Source organism: Canis lupus, chromosome 21 (assembly GCF_048164855.1).
Source record: "Canis lupus baileyi chromosome 21, mCanLup2.hap1, whole genome shotgun sequence".
Taxonomy (NCBI): Eukaryota; Metazoa; Chordata; class Mammalia; order Carnivora; family Canidae; genus Canis; species Canis lupus.
In genome coordinates, this window is record NC_132858.1 from 19,882,106 (window position 1) to 19,899,936 (window position 17,831).

The 17,831-nt window shown below is 39.0% G+C and overlaps 1 protein-coding gene across 26 annotated transcripts in view; it reads right to left on the reverse strand.

Moving 5' to 3' along the window:
- The window catches only part of DCDC1 (doublecortin domain containing 1), a 490,046-nt gene that overhangs the window by 76,403 nt on the left and 395,812 nt on the right, over positions 1–17,831 (reverse strand). For all 26 annotated transcript variants that reach the window (XM_072790960.1, XM_072790959.1, XM_072790983.1 and 23 more), the window contains 5 exons: positions 13,853–13,952; positions 11,752–11,887; positions 8,185–8,344; positions 4,065–4,223; positions 2,696–2,896 (listed from right to left, as the gene is read on the reverse strand). In XM_072790960.1, the coding sequence (XP_072647061.1) occupies positions 2,696–2,896; positions 4,065–4,223; positions 8,185–8,344; positions 11,752–11,887; positions 13,853–13,952 (756 nt within the window). The remainder of the gene's footprint in view (positions 1–2,695; positions 2,897–4,064; positions 4,224–8,184; positions 8,345–11,751; positions 11,888–13,852; positions 13,953–17,831) is intronic.

Genomic DNA, 17,831 nt, shown 5'->3' on the forward strand with positions numbered 1-17,831 from the left:
TCTTGCACCTCTAGTTGAGACCCTGTGCTACCCTAGCAAGACATTCTTTTCAGAGTCATAGTTTCCCTTAAGAAGTTTTGCTGGTAATTGCTTAAGATATCAGACTTCATAGTTATTTTATATTTTAATTAGAAGGCCAAAATGAAAAAGTAATCCAAGACCTACAGGACAGAATGAAAGGGCTAATGGTAGAAAACTCTCAGCACAGTGATAGCCACTTGGCAGGGAGCTATTCTAGCTTATACTCTTATGAGCACAAATTTTGAATGGGCAATTACTTGCCCCCCTAAACACAAATTTACAGCCTGGGCAAAATATGGGGGATAGAAAGACTGTGGTTGACAAAAATGTAATTTTATACAGGTTGTTGCTACACAGCACAACCCACGTTTCTCCAGCCCTCCATCAGCTTCTCAGAACAAATGAGTTGCAATATCCAATTACATGGAAGAGAAAAAAGCAAAATGCCAAGAGAAAATGTGGAAAAAAGCTCACAATTACTGTCACTATGCAAACATACTTCTGCCATAGGACACATGAATCTGAATCATGCCTGCACCTAATCACCAAGACTTCTGCAAAACCTCTCCTGCCCAAGTATTTGTAGGAGCCTCTAGATGGTGATCCATGTATTCAGGAGCAAATCCTGTCCTATTCACCCTTCCCCTCACTGATCCACTTGTTCTCCAAAGACTATAAAGTTTCTGACCTGAGATCAACCAATACCAGCAACTCCCACCCATTATCCCTCTCTTCTATGGCTTGACATAGGAAGGCCTCAAGTAATGAAGTTGTAGAGTGTTCTAGGAAGTGGAAGGAACTGGAAGAGAGCTTCCTCTTTTGTGTTACACATGATTGGATTTGTCAAAACAGTGTTCATCATGGTCCAACGTTTCGCAGAGTTTTAGTCAAATTTCTTTTTGTTTTTACTTAAAAAGCCTTTCCCTCCTTGTGTTTTATCCACAGCATTCAAGATGAAAAATGAAACTACTGACAGCCACTAAGCAGGACTCAGAACTCACTCTTCTTTCTAAAGACCAAGTGCTTCTGAGTTAAAACTCCTCGTGCTTGACTTTCTCCTGCCCCAAGTTCTCCTCCTTCACTCCCCATTTGTGTCCACCTCAGTTCATCAGCCACACTCAAATTCCAACTTGGGTTCAACTAGGACCTCCATTATAATACAGTAAGCTAAAGTAGTAAGATGTGCTGCTAAATTCCAGAAATGTAGAGTTGATAGCACTAGCTCTGCAGGGGCAGGGATTTTCATCTGTTTTAGTCTTAGCTAAAGCACCAGCACCCAAAACACTGCACTTAATAACCCTTTGCAGCAGAATGAATGAATTCTGGTCCCATATAGCAAATCATTCACAGGGACAAAAACCTGCTTCTTAGCTCCCTGTTGTAAAGTTAGCTTAGCTAGGATGAATGGGGCAAAGGAACACACTTGCCAGGTCCATCTACAGGTTGGCTTTTCAGCCTTCTCAAAAACAAGCCCAGTAAGTGTTCCCTGCTGGCACTTGGCTCATCTCTGAGAGTGAACAGTAAGATTAGCTCCCTTCCTGCCCATGCTGGGCTGCTGCTGCCGCCTGCTGAAGTGTATGCAATCTCTCTCAAAGCAGCAATTCCTAAACCTTCCACATCACACACCTTTTGAGAACCCAATAAAAATCATAGCTCTTTCCCAGGGAAAAAAATATACATATCACAGAGATGTCAAGAGATTGAAGAAGCCCCTGGAGCCCCACCATATAAGACTAATGGTAGAATTTGAGGCAAACCAACTGAAAAACCAAGAAGTTGTTTTCTTTCTTGTTAAAAATATGTTAATGTATGAACAAAAACAGAGACAGAAGTCTAATGAGCCACCACAACTCAAAAGCTACCCACATTCTACCAGTCTCATTTCATCCATCCCCCCCACCTTTTTACATTTTTTTTTTTTTGCTAGGATATTTTAATGCAAATCTGACCTACCTCTTAATTTAATTTGTAAATACTACAGTATATACCCTAGTGATCAGGACTGTTTGCTTGGTTTTTTTTTTTTAACACAGCCATTAAACTATTAGGACACCCAACAAAATTAATAAGACTTCCTTCATATCACTTGGTACCCAGAATTTTAAATTCCTCTAATTGTCTTAGAAATAACCTTTGACAGTGGTTATTGTCAGTGACAAGGGCCAGCCATTGATATATTTGTTAAGGTAAGAATTCATTTTTACCATGTAAGCAGAAGCCATATCAGTTGGTTATTTGATGGAAATAGAGAATGGAGGAAAGGCATGCATGTGGGGAGGGGTAGGAGGTTGAGTTAATGAAAAGTACTATGAAATTTTTTAAATGGGGACTCTAACTTCATACTTGATCCTTTCAAAACATAAAAATAAAATAGATGGCAGTCCAGTTTTCTCTTAACTTCAATAGCCAGTTAAAACTCTGAACCCAGTAGGTCAGATTTCATATTTCTTATCCGAATTGACAGTGGATAAGTTGTGTACAGACTACTGAGCATTTACATTTGATTTCACTTTCTTTCTCTTCTTTGAATAGGATAAAAAAATTATTGGCTACATTAAATAGAAAATGTAAAGCCCTCGAATATACCCCTGCCAGCTCTGTGGGGACCAGGCCAGGTCTTTTAGGCTGTCATAGATATATTTTGATATATCGACCCCCAATATAATGGTTTTACCTGCTGTCTTCCTTGTGCATCCATCGCTGATGACTATCATCCACTTTTTTCTCCACCAAAACTACCTCCATGCCTGAACGCAGATCAGGACCTTGCACTCCCAAAACTAGCTGAGGGGCAGCATGGCTTATAATTTGCCCATCTCTGTATTCAAACTGCTGGTGGCAAAGCTTCTGCAATTTACTCTGCTTTGGAGAATAGCTGAGATAAAGAAAATCTCATTAGAGGCTGAAAAATATCCTGCGCACTTGATGTGCTGGAGACTGCAAGTTCTATTGGCGAGAGACCTGCTGTGAACCAAATTCACTTATAATGGTGAGGCATTATCATCGGGATAGCAGCAATGCTGTTTGCCTTACACTGCCAAGCTGATGTAAAGAGTAGAATTCTGAGTTTATTCTGTAACAGGAATAAATGTCCATCCAAGAGAATATGAGAAACTCATCAGCGTAGCAAAAAATAAATTTAATAAATTTATTCAAAAAATAAATTTAATGAAATTTAGATAAAGAGGAAAAGGAGTAGGAGAAGGAGAGGGGCAGGTAGAAATGGAAAATCATGGTTATTTCTGGACTTTACCTACAGCCTCTAGATCTAGCAAATAGAATGCCATTCTTCAAGTTTTTCAATCTTCCCTAACAACTCATAGAATATCATTAAAAAGAATGATATGCTAATAAGTTAATTCAAAAGAATCTCTTGTTTATTAAGGATCCTAAGGCAATAAGCAGACTTATGAAATATATTAAACATCACAATGCATTGTTAATTAAATTAATTTATGAACATCTACAAAGCCCCTAGTATGTGCATCGGCCAATGCTAACTATTGACAAAGCTGTTTGATTTATACAAAATGCTATAATGTTAAGCAAATGTTTAAAGGTGGAATAATGCAAAGTGCTATAAATCCCTGTTATTTCACTGGATGTCAACCAGAAAAAAATAAAATTAAAAAGGAAGAAACTACATTTTGCCAATTTCTTAAAAACATCAGAGCATCTTACATGCTTATTATTATTATTATTATTTTTACATGCTTATTATTAAGTTCATTCATACATTCATTCAACAAATATGTAGGCTTTGTGTTATCGGGAGGCAAAGGTGGATGAGCTTACTGTTTAATAGAAAAGACACCAGCGAACAAGGAAATACACTACATGGCACAACGTAAGCTAAAGGGAGAAGGGCCTTCCCACAAATACTTGCAAATATTTAGTCAAAAACACTGGAAAGACACAAATGTGTATATTGAGGTGAATGGCGGCTAACAGTACTGCAAACCCTCAGGGATCATTTTGCCCTGAAGTGAGGAAATCTAAGATCATGCAGAAATCTCTAACAAGAATCCCTTGCAACTTTTTACCTGTATTTCTTCTGTGGTTCCACATTTTCAAAGAGTTCCTCTTCCATTTTCTTTGGAAGACTGTCATCCTCATCAAAGTCATGAGGAGTTTCCTGCCAGGCATACCTGAGAAGCGTGTGACAAGCTTTCATTCGGAGATGGGTTCTTGCATGTGAATCTCTACCAAGGTTCAGAAGCAAACACAAGTCTAAGAATTCTGGTTTTTACTCACAGAATTTTCTCTGAGGTATAGTCTGATCATATCCTGAAGGCTATTGATGGATCTGTAAATCGCATTTCCATAATGGTGCCTTAACGTTGCAAATCCACTTCCTACTAATACATAATTTAGATCTTTTAATATAAGTTATGAATAAAATTCCCCAATTATGTAATAAAGAGCATTCATCTTTACTATATTTATTCAGGAAAAAAATGGGGCTATGTGTTGTATTTCAGAAACTGCAAGATTGAGGTGCCTGGGTGGCTCAGTGGGTTAAGCATCAGACTCTTGATTTCAGCTCAGGTCATGATCTCAGGGTTGTGTGTGCTGGGCATGGGGCCTGCTTAAGATTCTCTCTCCCCCTTTACCTCTGTCCCTTCTCTCCTCTAAAAAAACCCTGCAAGATTAAGACTACTCTGTAGCTTAAGAAGATCATAATGAATGTGTAATGAGATTTTTTTCTGCTTACTCCAAAAAGTGGGTCATAATTCTGTCTGGAACAGGACAGCCTAGATTACTGCATTTCATAAAGTTTACTCATTAGACAATTGTTTAGAAATCTTAATTAACTTTTCCTCTCAAATCTAGAGAGGCTCAAAAAGCATCAGCACATTTGTGCCAGCTTTTGGTAGAAAATAATGCATGAAAACATTTGAACAGTCATAGCTTGAATAACTGAGTCAGTCAAGCCTTCTGGCTTCTTACTAAGATGAAGATGTGAACAGGAGCATAACCACCATACAGATCTGTACATATCATGTTCTGGGGCACAGTTTAGGGTACATTTGCTTCCATGGATCACAACACAATATGAGGACTGCTCTGCCCGGGGCAGGATAAATAGGCAAAGCAGTGAGCACATTCTTGCACTCTAAATACGCATATGGTGTACATACAGCTGGCGGGGAGAGGGCCTGTGATCACCAAGGTGCTCCTGGTACGTGATATAACTGGAAGCGATATCAAATTACCAAAATCTTTGGGGTCAATTCCAGTGTTGGCAGAACAGACCATACACTTTTCAAACGTAACACGAGTATTATATGTGGATATGAAATTGGGTAGCAACTGCCTCATTCAAAATTGCGCACAGGCGGCTGAAGTCAAAAATCTTCCCTGACAGTTAAAAAACAACAGTGCCATCTAGTGTTAAAAATAAAAAAAAAAAAACCACAGCTTTCCCACCAACTCCATTTTTTTGAGAAAAACAGGAAGCAAAAATGTCTTTCTTCTAACACATTCAGCAAGGTGTAAACAAGATTCTTCTCCCATGGAAGAGAAGAATTTTCTCACATGGAATTTATTGGTATGCTCTTTGGCTTCCAGGCAAATGAAGTATAGTCAAGCCACTTTAGGGCAGCCCTTTTTAAATATACCTTGCTTTATTAATTCATTCATTTGTCCACTTATATAACTAATCATTCCACAGTTAGTCACTCATTCCTTTAACTGATATTTCTTGGACATCTGCTATATGATAGGCACAGAGTCCTAACTGTTGAGGATACAGTGATGAACAAAACAGGTAGGTGCTCAGGGTTTATGGAGCTTACATCCTAGTGGGCAGAAGAGAGATGACAGACAAGTCAATGAATAAATAAATAAGGGTCATGAGTGTAATAAAACAAGATATTGTGATTGAAATTAGCCAGGGGTGGGGTCTACTTTAGCAGTGGAGTCAGAGAGGCTCCTCTGAGAGATGATGTTTGAGTTGAGACCAGGAAAAATGGGAAGGAGCCAACCATGGGAGGTTCTAGAGAGAGAGAGCATTCTGGGCAAAGAGAATAAATGGAAAGGTTCTGAAGCAAGAATATGCTTGCTTCAGTTGAGGAACAGAAAGACACTGATGTGACAGGTATGCAGGGAATGAGAAAGGTAGTATGTAAAGAGGCTTAGGAAGTGGGCAGGGCCTGCCTGTAATGAGAAAGTTGTCCATGAGCTACATGCTTAAAAAGCCTTTTTTTTTTTCACAAACAGTTGAGGTGAGTGCCCCCAGAGTTTCTTTTCCATTTTATTTTTATTACCAAAAGTCTTTACACAGAACCAAACTATCAAAAGGGTTCCTTCTAGATCTATGTTTACCCCCTTGCTTTATGGATATCCCTCCTTAAATCATCCCACTTTTCAAATATGTAAAACTTCCAGACAAATATATCTAAGAAATCCTGGGGAAATCTTAAAGTGACTCTTTAATATATGATGGTTTAGGATTGAGTCATCAGAAGTGGTTCAAAGAACAAGTGAAAGTTAGCCTGGAAAAGAGATAATCCAGTAGCCTGATGATGATGAACTTTGAATATTTTAAGGATTTTAAAATAGAAGAGGAATGAGTATAAACAGAGAAACAAATGAGACCATAGGATGGAGATGTTCTAAATAATTTCAACATTAGAATGGGCTGCCTTGTGGAATAGTGATCTTCCTGTTACTACGACTATTCAACAGAAGATAAGATCAAAAGTGCCTGCTGGAATGTGCAGGAGATTCCTGCCTTACGTTCTGAGTGGACATCATCACTTTTACCTCAAGAACGCCAGACCTCGATGATACCTAGAAATTAGAACAATGTGGATCTTTGCTGTCAAAGATGTTCTTTCTTTTTTTCTTACTGTTTACTTTTTTTTTCCATGTGCAGTCTAATAAGTCAGGGGCCAAATGATACATTCTTCAGAAATTCTCTAGCCACTGAGGAATATACCACGTGGGCCAAATAGTTTCTCTCTGAAAAAGACCTTTCTTACCTCCGTTAGTGTCAGGACTTGAGACCAGATGGATCACTCATCAAAATGAGGGGGTTTGTTTTCTAAAATAAGAGTTTGATATTCTTATAATAGAGGATAGAAGCATTCTTTTAAAATGGTTTGTAAAATAGTTTCAAAAGATATATAAATTGATTTTCACTGTTATCGCAATGGTAGTTGACTAGCTGTATATGGTTGTAGAATTTAGAGACTCATTCAGTCATTCCTTCATGTATTCAGTAAATGATGGTTAAAATCAGCTACCCTGGTCTTCACAGAACAGGCGTGACAAAGAGTTTTTGCCCTCAAGGAATTCCCAGGCTGGTGGTGGTCGTGGGGAGAGCCGGGAGGGAAGTGATAAGCACATAATCAGGTACAATCATTACCATGATTGATTTCAATAATGAAGAGTCATCCAAAGAGGAGTACCAGACAGGTCAAGGCACTTCAGACGGAGAGAAACAAATTCGTGGCCCAGAGGCCTGCAACAGTGCATAAAGGGAATATGCCACATTCAGTAGCAGCTTGTGGTGGCCGAGCTGGAGCTCAGTTCATGTGTCAGGAAGAAAAAGTGTAGAGTGGAGGTGGGCATGGAGGTACAAATGAGGGTCAATGACAGGACTGGACTCGGGTCAGAAGGGTTTGCGATTCCAGACTAAATATTTTTTCTATCTGCAATAGGTAGCCACTGAAGAACTGTATAAAAAGGAGTATGTTTTAAAAAGATAATTGTCTGTAGTTAGAACTTCGAGGTGATTTGTAAGGAGAAAAGAGAGATAGAGACCAATCAGGGAACTACTTCAGTGACCCAGGATGACGACTGTATGTTAACATGAGTCCAGCTTGAACCTATATTAATTTAATTGTTCCTGGAGTCGACGTTTATGGAAGCAAAACATGATAGATTCCTCAAATAATTTGCAATTCCCAAATTCCAGTCTTTTAAAAATAGTGATATAATAATAAAATTACTGAAAGTAGATCACTGTGATGGCTGAATATTGAAGCTCCAGCTCTATCTTTTTGCCAGAAAACTAATTAAATACTAGCTCTTCACCTGACATCCATTTCACAAATGTGGTGTAGGTTCCCTGCACGGGCTCTGTGCTGTTATTGAGCTAATGAGCTGAGTTCAAATAGGAACCAGGTAGCTTTTCTGGCCATGCTGCTTACTTACAGAATTTCACTGGAAGCATTTTCTGTTGTTAAAGCATTTTCTTGCATTTGCTTTTCCTTTGGTCCTCTAATTTGCTTCTCTTCTCCAAAAATTGCTACAGGTTTATGCACAGCAAGCTTGGCTCCAGACACAATGTCACTTTGGACTTCTAAAACAAGAGCTGAGCAGAAATGTGCAAATTGCAAGGACATATCAGTTATGATTGCAGAACACCAGGAATTTGAAACACATGCTAAAATAAAAATGCAGACAGTTTTCAACTATTTGGTCTAAGAGAATACATGCTAAGTGTAGTTGATAGTTGGTCTTTAATAAATTGGATTTCACTTAAAATTTGTAGATTCTTTCCTCCTGAGATATTTCCAGTCAAAAGTACTAAAAATAGGGGTTAGCATCCAAAATATGCAAAGAACTCATAAAATTCAATATCTAAAACCAATTTGATTAGAAAATGGGCAGAGGACCTGAATAGACAGATATTCTTGCAGAAAAGACATACAGATGGCCAACCTACACATGAAAAGATGGTCAGCATCACTAAACATCAGGGAAACACAAATCAAACCAAATCAAAATCACAGTGAGATGTCACCTCACACCCATCATAGTGTCTGTTATAAAAAAAATAAAGATATCGAGAAAGGGGAGCCCTCGTGTACTTTGGTGATGTACAATTGGTACACCCAGTACAGAAATGAGTATGGAAGTTCCTCAAAAAATTAAAAATAGAACAATCTTATCATCTAGAAATTCCACCTCTAGATATTCATCCAGAGAAAATGAAAACACTATTTTGAAAGATATATGCACCCCTATAAACATTACAGGATTATTTACAATAGCCAAGGTACAGAAACAATCTAAATATCCATCAACAACTTGCCATCAGGGAAATACAAATCAAAACCACAATGAGATACTATCTCACACCAGTGAGAATGGGGAAAATTAACAAGGCAAGAAACCACAAATGTTGGAGAGGATGTGGAGAAAAGGGAACCCTCTTACACTGTTGGTGGGAATGGGAACTGGTGCAGCCACTCTGGAAAACTGTGTGGAGGTTCCTCAAAGAGTTAAAAATAGACCTGCCCTATGACCTAGCAATTGCACTGCTGGGGATTTACCCCAAAGATTCAGATGCAATGAAACGCCGGGACACCTGCACCCCGATGTTTCTAGCAGCAATGTCCACAATAGCCAAACTATGGAAGGAGTCTCGGTGTCCATCGAAAGATCAATGGATGAAGAAGATGTGGTTTATGTATACAATGGAATATTACTCAGCCATTAGATACAACGAATACCCACCATTTGCTTCAACGTGGATGGAACTGGAGGGTATTATGCTGAGTGAAATGAGTCAATCGGAGAAGGACAAACATTATATGTTCTCATTCATTTGGAGAATATAAATAATAGTGAAAGGGAATAGAAGGGAAGGGAGAAGAAATGTGTGGGAAATGTCAGAAAGGGAGACAGAACATAAAGACTCCTAACTCTGGGAAACGAACAAGGGTTGGTGGAAGGGGAGGAGGGCAGGGGGGTGGGGCAGAATGGGTGATGGGCAGTGAGGGGGGCACTTGATGGGATGAGCACTGAGTGTTATTCTGTATGTTGGCAAATTGAACACCAATAAAAAATAAATTTATTTAAAAAAGATATCCATCAACAGATGAATGGATAAAGAAGTGGTGTATATATGTAATGGAATATTATTCGGTCATAAAAAATGAAATCTTGCCGTTTGCATCAAAATGAAGAAATCATGAGGGTATTTTGCTAAGTAACATAAGTCAGAGAAAGATACATACTGTATTATTTCACTAACATGTAGCATCTAAAAAACGAAACACATAAAACAAAACAAAACAGAAATAGATCCATAGATACAGAGAACAAACCAATAATTGTCAGAAGGGTAGAGGAATGGATGAAATAGATGAAGGGAATTAAGAGGTAATGATCTTCCAGTTATTAAAAAAACAGACATGAGGATATAATGTTTGGCAGAGGGAATATAGTCAATAATATTGTAATAACTTTGTATGGTGACAAACAGTAACTAGATTTATTGCCGTGACCGTTTCATTATGTATATAAATATCAAATCACTATGTTATATGCTTGAAACAAATATAGTATCATATTTCAATTACCTTTCAATTTTAGAAATGCCTAAGAGGAAAAAAAGTACTAATAAAAAAGGTCTTTCAAAAAAATGTTAGGTATTATAAATTCTAACCATTTCAATGGGCATATTATTTAGATATATGTCTCTAGATCATTATCTAGAATCCCAAATTCCTCAGTGGAAGTCCCTAATGCCTTGAAAGACACATGGAAAACTTAGTGTATAACATTCACTAATGCCACTAATTACTATATGTAATAGGGAAATGTTTTAAATTATATTAATGATTTTCTTTTTTGACCTTCTATGTATAGGAACTTTGCCCTAGTTCCTGGGGCAGCCTTAAGGGAAGAAGGAAGACCATTAGTTGATGAGAAATGTTACAAAGGAAAACAAATGTACAAAAATATTTTTTACATTCAAGCACAGCATACTACCAGAAGACAAGTGCCTTGTAAATCAAGATGACACTACCATGATTTAGGATTTTTCTAAATGCTGTTAGCTTGCATTTAGCATATCAAAGCTTTAACCTCAAGGTTGATTTACAGAAAACCCACCATTTCTAGACCCGAGGGAATTTGAGGCAGAAGATAGAGGAAGGCAGAAAAACAGCACTGGATGTCATGATTCTCCCTATAGGCTTCACTTCAGGTACCTAAGCTACACCAAGGAAACACTGAGGACATTGTTCATCGTTCAGAACGCTGTGGCAAGTCACCACTCAAGTTGTCCTCACCATTCCAATCTGAGGCACAGCCAGTCAGCCTGGATCTGGTTTCTGAGAGATGCAGCCATGACCCAAGATTTGCAGAGAGTCATGCTGAAGAGCTTTCCAGAAGTTGTCACCAAGGAGGGGTGAAGGGGTCCTGTGATAAAGGACTTCAGAGATGACCACTCAGCTACAGTGAAGCTTCAGGGGGCCAAAGGGAGCAGAGGAGAGTCTGAGTCAGGCAGGAAGCATCACCTGCCCAAAGCATTATCTGGGCCAAAGGAATGGAACACAGTCACCCAGCCATGGACATCAGCCAGCAAGAGCCTCTGTACCCCATGTTTTTCCTTTCTATCCGAGAAAGGAACTAAAGGGAGACTCTGGGGACTAGGAAATCTGAAAGCTTTCCCTAAAGGGACTCTATAAATTAATGGGTGAGGCAAAATCTAAACCTAACTGGAAATTTTATGTTTTCCTTAATGGAAAATGAAGAAGACCTGATTTGTTAAAGACAAAATAAATTCTGTTTTTTTTTTACATGTCCAAAGTGTATGAATTAAAATATGCAATCCTATTAAATATATAAATTTTAGTCAAAAGGGCTAAACAGCAGGATATAGGGATGAAATATAATCTACTTAAACAAACTTAATTTTTCTTAAAAATCAGTATCAAGCATTTAATTTTGGCCATACATATTATGGTAAATAATTCCAATGCTTACCCTCTATCTTATGTATACTGCAGAAAGTTTGAATTTTAGAAATATCTGATGCTAAGTTCCTCAGGAAGATTTGCTTCTTTTGCTGAGCAATGGACACATCAGGATTGATCCAATGTTCTCCACATGAAACATATACCTAGCCAAGAAATGAGTCTCTGATCCCATGTACAACTGTTCACAGCAGCATTATTAGCAATAACAAAAACCAGCCAAAAGTACAAACCAAATGTCCTATAATAGGCAAATGGTTAAACAAACCGTGACACCATGGACTAATACTCCGTGATAAAGGCAAAACTATTAATAAATGTAACAACTCGAAGGATCTTGAAGGTTTTATTTAAAAAAAAAAAAGTATTTCTCCATACTATCTTTGCAACTTTCTGTAAATCTATAATTTTTTCAAAATAAAGTTTTATAAAATAATTTTTTAAAGGAAGGAAAGAAGGAAGGAAGAGGGAAGGAGGGCAGGTCGGAGGAAGGGGAGGTACGTATAAATTAGGGCTCTGTAAACTGTGGCTGAGGCCCAAATCTGGCCTGCTGCCTGTTTGTGTAAATAGAGTTTTATTAGAACACAGTTATGCCCATTCATTTACATGCTGTCTGTGACTGCTTTTGTGCTTTTGTGCAAGAGCTGATGTTTCATTAGAGATTACATGGTCTGTAAATATTTAGTAACTGCCCTTTTCCAGAAAAAGTTTGACAAAACCACTGGTAAAATGAACTTGTAATATGTTAATGTGGCTATTTCTAGCTGCTGAGATTAGGGATGATACCTGTTCTTCATGTGGCATATGTTTATTTCTTTAATGATTTTGTATTTCTCTGAAGAAAAATAAGAGTGATATATTGAGAACACTCAGTAAGAAGAAAAAAAAAAATGACAGTGCTCTTCCGTGGCCCCACACTGGTGATCACACACATTCCCTGTGTGACAGCTCAGGGAAAACTTCCTTAAAAATGTCTTCTTCTTGAACAACAGGTTTCCTTTTTTCCTCTGGACATACTTGATCATGTAACTGTTGATGTTTCTGTCTCTGTGTTGGCTGCTCAGACAGTGACAGGTTTGCTTCCAGCAAATATACAGGATCCTCTAGCAATCACTCCTGGCTCCATCTTATCTTCCTTTCACTCATTACCCCTCTCCCCCTTTTTTTTCTCTCTCATACCCTTTCACCTTGGTGGCCTCATCTCCTTATCTTTACGTTAAATCTATCCTTTTGTATCATCTGTCTTACTGTGATCTATATGGAATTCTTTCTTAAATAACACAGTGAATAAACACAGCAGTAAAAGCAAAGAAAAAAATTAAAAACCAACAAGCTAAAACTTTAGAAGTGATAGTGTTGGAATTCAAAAAAGATCTACCAGATTCCAAGAGCACAGACTTTCTCTCTGCCATGCTGCTTCTGATACTAGTCATCAGAAACTTAAACTACTGCAGTTTAAGACTCGCTCAAGTGGTCTTTACTTTAGGAGCCCGAGTTGAGTTCTGATAATATGGTGTGAGCACAATTCTCAGGCATCAGCCAGGCAGGTTTTTTTTTTTTTTTTTTTTTTTCCGAGCTGATACCTCAACTTCCATAAATGGGAAGAAGGGTTGGCCGCTAAAGTCCTTCTTCTCAGTCTTCTCCAGCCACCCAAATAGGCTGTGTAAAACACTAGAGAGAATTTATTTTCTGAAAGAGTGAAATTATCACTTAGTAAGAAATCACTACACAAGTACATTTTGAAGTCCTCAAAAAGAGGAGAGGATCTACCTCCTTCAGAGTAGGAGACAGTAATCGCAAGCGGTTAATAATCTGGTCTTGTCTAGTTTCCACCCTCATTTATAAAGTGGGGGGATCATGAGAGCATCCATCTCATAGGGTTGTGATGAGCTTTAAATGAGTGCATTCTTAGAAAGCCCTGAAAATCATGCCTGACAGTAGCTCTCCACAGCTAGCTATTAGTATGACTTTCTGAGGGTTGCTGAATAAGGCTAACTCTGAGAGAAAATAAGGGGGGAAGCAGTTAGTGTTTGAGCTCTTGTATTTTAAAACATTTGTCTTTTAGTTGTATGCACATAATAATATTTCTAGTTTCACATTCATGTCTTTACCAGTTCATCCCTTTGAATGTCTTTTAGGGCAAAGATTTCCCTTCCCTTTTCATCGAACAATCTCCGAGCTGCAGAAGGTAAATTTAAAATTTCAGTGCACCTGTAATAAGAGACACAAAAATTGAGCTTGTAGATAGAGGGCTTCCAGCAGAGAAGAGAGAAAATCTGAGAAATCAAGGGTCTGGATCATTCAAACCTACTCCTGCTGCAGACCTGTGAGATTGTCAAGAGGTAGGCCCTGGAGCCCATCAGATTCCTTTGGAGCCTCATTCCCTCTATCTAAGTTGTGGGACTTGAACACATTATTTAACCTCTCTAAGCCTCAATTTCTTATCTTCCAGGGTTTCAGTGATGGTTAAAGGCTGATTTTTTTTTTTAATTTTAATTGAGATCTTCTTTTAACTTGTTTGGATTTTTTGGTATTTTTTTTATTAGAGTTTGATTTGCCAACATATAGCATAACACCCAGTGCTCATTCCGTCAAGTGCCCTCCTCAGTGCCCATCATCTAGTCACCCCAACCCCCCGCCCACTTTCCCTTCCACCACCCCTTGTTCATTTCCCAGAGTTAAGAGTCTCTCATGTTCTGTCCCCCTCTCTGATATTTCTCACTCATTTTCTCTCCTTTCCCTTTATTCCCTTTCACTAATTTTTATATTCCCCAAATGAATGAGACCATAGAATGTTTGTCCTTGTCTGATGGACTTACTTCACTCGGCATAATACCCTCCAGTTCTATCCACATTGAAGCAAGTGGTGGGTATTTGTCATTTCTAATGGCTGAGGAATATTCCATTGTACACATAGACCACATCTTCTTTATCCATTCACCTTTCGATGGACACCGAGACTCCTTCCACAGTTTGGCTATTGTGGACATTGCTGCTAGAAACATCGGGGTGCAGGTGTCCCGGTGTTTCATTGCATCTGTATCTTTGGGGTAAATCCCCAGCAGTGCAATTGCTGGGTCGTAGGGCAGATCTATTTTTAACTCTTTGAGGAACCTCCACACAGTTTTCCAGAGTGGGTGCACCAGTTCACATTCCCACCAACAGTGCAGGAGGGTTCCCCTTTCTCCACATCCTCTCCAACATTTCTTGTTTGCTTTCTTGTTCATTTTCCCCATTCTCACTGGTGTGAGGTGGTATCTCATTGTGGTTTTGATTTGTATTTCCCTGATGGCAAGTGATGCAGAGCATTATCTCATGTGCTTGTTGGCCATGTCTATGTCTTCCTCTGTGAGATTTCTGTTCATGTCTTTTGCCCATTTCATGATTGGATTGTTTGTTTCTTTGCTGTTGAGTTTCATAAGTTCTTTATAGATCTTGGAAACTAGCCCTTTATCTGATATGTCATTAGCAAATATCTTCTCCCATTCTATAGGTTGTCTTTTAGTTTTGTTGATTGTTTCTTTTGCTGTGCAGAAGCTTTTTATCTTGATGAAGTCCCAATAATTTATTTTTGCTTTTGTTATCCTTACCTTCATAGTTGTATCTTGCAAGAAGTTGCTGTGGCCAAGTTCATAAAGGGTGTTGCCTGTGTTCTCCTCTAGGATTTTGATGGATTTAAAGGCTGATTTTGAAAAGTGCTTCACACAGCATTAGACATGATCAACAAATAAGTAGGCATATCATTATTGATTATTGACTCTGCAATACGCCCACACTTCCTATTGGTGTACCTTCGCTCATGTTCTTCCTTCTACCTAAAACACTTTGCTTGACTTTTTCTGTTCAAGTCCTACTCTTTCCCCAGAGTCATGTCCATCACCAAGCAGTTTCTTACCTCCCTCCATTAGAAGTGATCTCTCTAGCCCTTTAACTCCCTTTCAAACATGAATTTTTAGCCTGATTGAACATTAAACAGGGATTTCCACCTGCAGGCCTCAAACAAGCATTTGGCCTGCCCTGTGGATATTGAAATGAATGATACTCTTTTCTTGTTCCCTTAAGAGCCTCTAGTCAAGGAAGAGATAGGTCGGCAACTGCAGTATAATAGGAAGGAGTAGAAGCTGTCATAGTCACCTGGCCAGGGTGTTGTGAAAACACAGGAAAAACAAAACAATGACTTCCTCCCTTATCAAGGAAGTGACATTTGGGTTGGGCCTTTTCAGGTGAATAGGAGTTTGTCAAGAAGAGGAGTTTGTCAAGAAGAGATGTTTGTCAACCTAGAGAACCTAGAGAAGTTTTGTATGGTCAGACCTGAGTGTATGGAGCAGGAGCCAGATGAAACTGAAAAAGAATACAGAAACCCATGGAAAATACTTAAGATACCAGGCTAATCAACTTGTCCTCAATCCCATAAAGAGCAAGAAGTCATCGAAGGTAGGTGAGGGGAGGGGTGGCATTATCAGATCTGCTCTTTAGAAAGGTAACCGTCAGAAAGGTGGACGATGGGTTGAAGCTAAATGGCCAGCTCAGGGTAGCAGTAAGAGGGCTGAATTGTAGGGGTGGAGGGAGGAGGGGTAAAGGGAGGTGATGGGGCTGGTAAGAAGACTGTGGACATGATCCTACCTTTGGAACAAGGAAAGTGAAGATTCTTGCTAAATATATTTTATATTAGAATGTACTATCTATACTAAGAGAATTAGAAGTGACTTTATGCTCATCAGAAAGACTAAGCTATATGAAGAATATTTCTCAATTATATTTCCTTAGATGGGATAAAGCAATTGAGCAAATAATTAGGCCCTTCATTTCTCTGAGAGGTCTTAGAAGGGAACAAGACAGTGGGAACTAAGTCTCTGCCTCTTGTGTCACAACTCTGAAAGCTGGTGGACCAGCAGAGACTCTCATCCACAGGAGTTTATGGGGAGAGAGTGGGTAGGAACTATAAGAAGATTGAGCCCCCAGCCACAAGACATGCCTGATTCTCTTTCTCTGCTGCCCAAAGACTGAACCTGATTCCTTCTACTTTCCCTAAATGGATATCTTTGTGGGTCCAGGCTGTTATAGCATGACCTAAGAAGAGTTACCATTATCATATATAATCCCACTCACATTTTCCTGGAGAACATTTGGACTATGGGAGTATCCTGTTTTAAGACAACGAGTGGGAGAAGAGAAGGAATGGGTGGTTGGTAAATCTCCCTTCCTTTTTTGAAATCCTGGTTTAATAGTGCTGAATTTAATTGGCCCATGTAGGTGGGTTAGAGAGGATTGGGATAAGCTTTTTCCTCTCTATTTAATTCCTCCAACTTGTTCACATGCCAGTCAACATAATGGAGAGAGAAGAAAAGAACTGGCTGTTCAGTGCCTAATAAGGAATGTGGGCTCTGGAATCAGATTGCCTGGGTTCAAATTCTAGCTCCCTGTTCTGGCTATGTAACCTTGAAAAAGTCACTTAATTTCTCTGATTGCTCCATCAGTAAAAGACAGATATAGTAGTATTTATCTCACAGTGATATTTTACAGATTAAATGTGTGGATATCTGTAAATTGCCTGGCACATAAAGAGTCAGCAACACATTATTCAAATGGATCAACCACTGCAAGAATTTCGTGTCTATTCTCACTTAATTCTCACATCATTTCTGAGAGGCCCATTTTACTGATGAGGAAACTCAGCCTGGAGATTAATTTCCTTGCCCAAGATTGCATAGCTAGCAAGTAGGAGAGCTGGAATTCAAACCTAAATCTGAGTCCTTCACAACATTGTATGGCCTCCCAAGAGGCCATCAGCAAAGAGTAATCCATTTACAGAGTAAGAGGACTGAAGCTGAAGTGCTGAGCAAGTGGTCCAGGATTTCTCCGTTACGTGGAGGCAAAGGTCCCAGAAATAAGATCCTCTGACTTGCACACCAGAGGTGAGGACTAGCAACCACGTGGCCTACCCAGATTTACGGGGAGTCCAGAAAAGTGGAGTCTTAGCTCTGTGCTTTTTCAGGACTAGAGTGGAGGAGGAGTGGCAAGTGGAGCTGGTGGTACCGTGAAATCCAATTTCAGTACCACTGGGTGCCCTGGGAGACAAAGGCAGGGGTA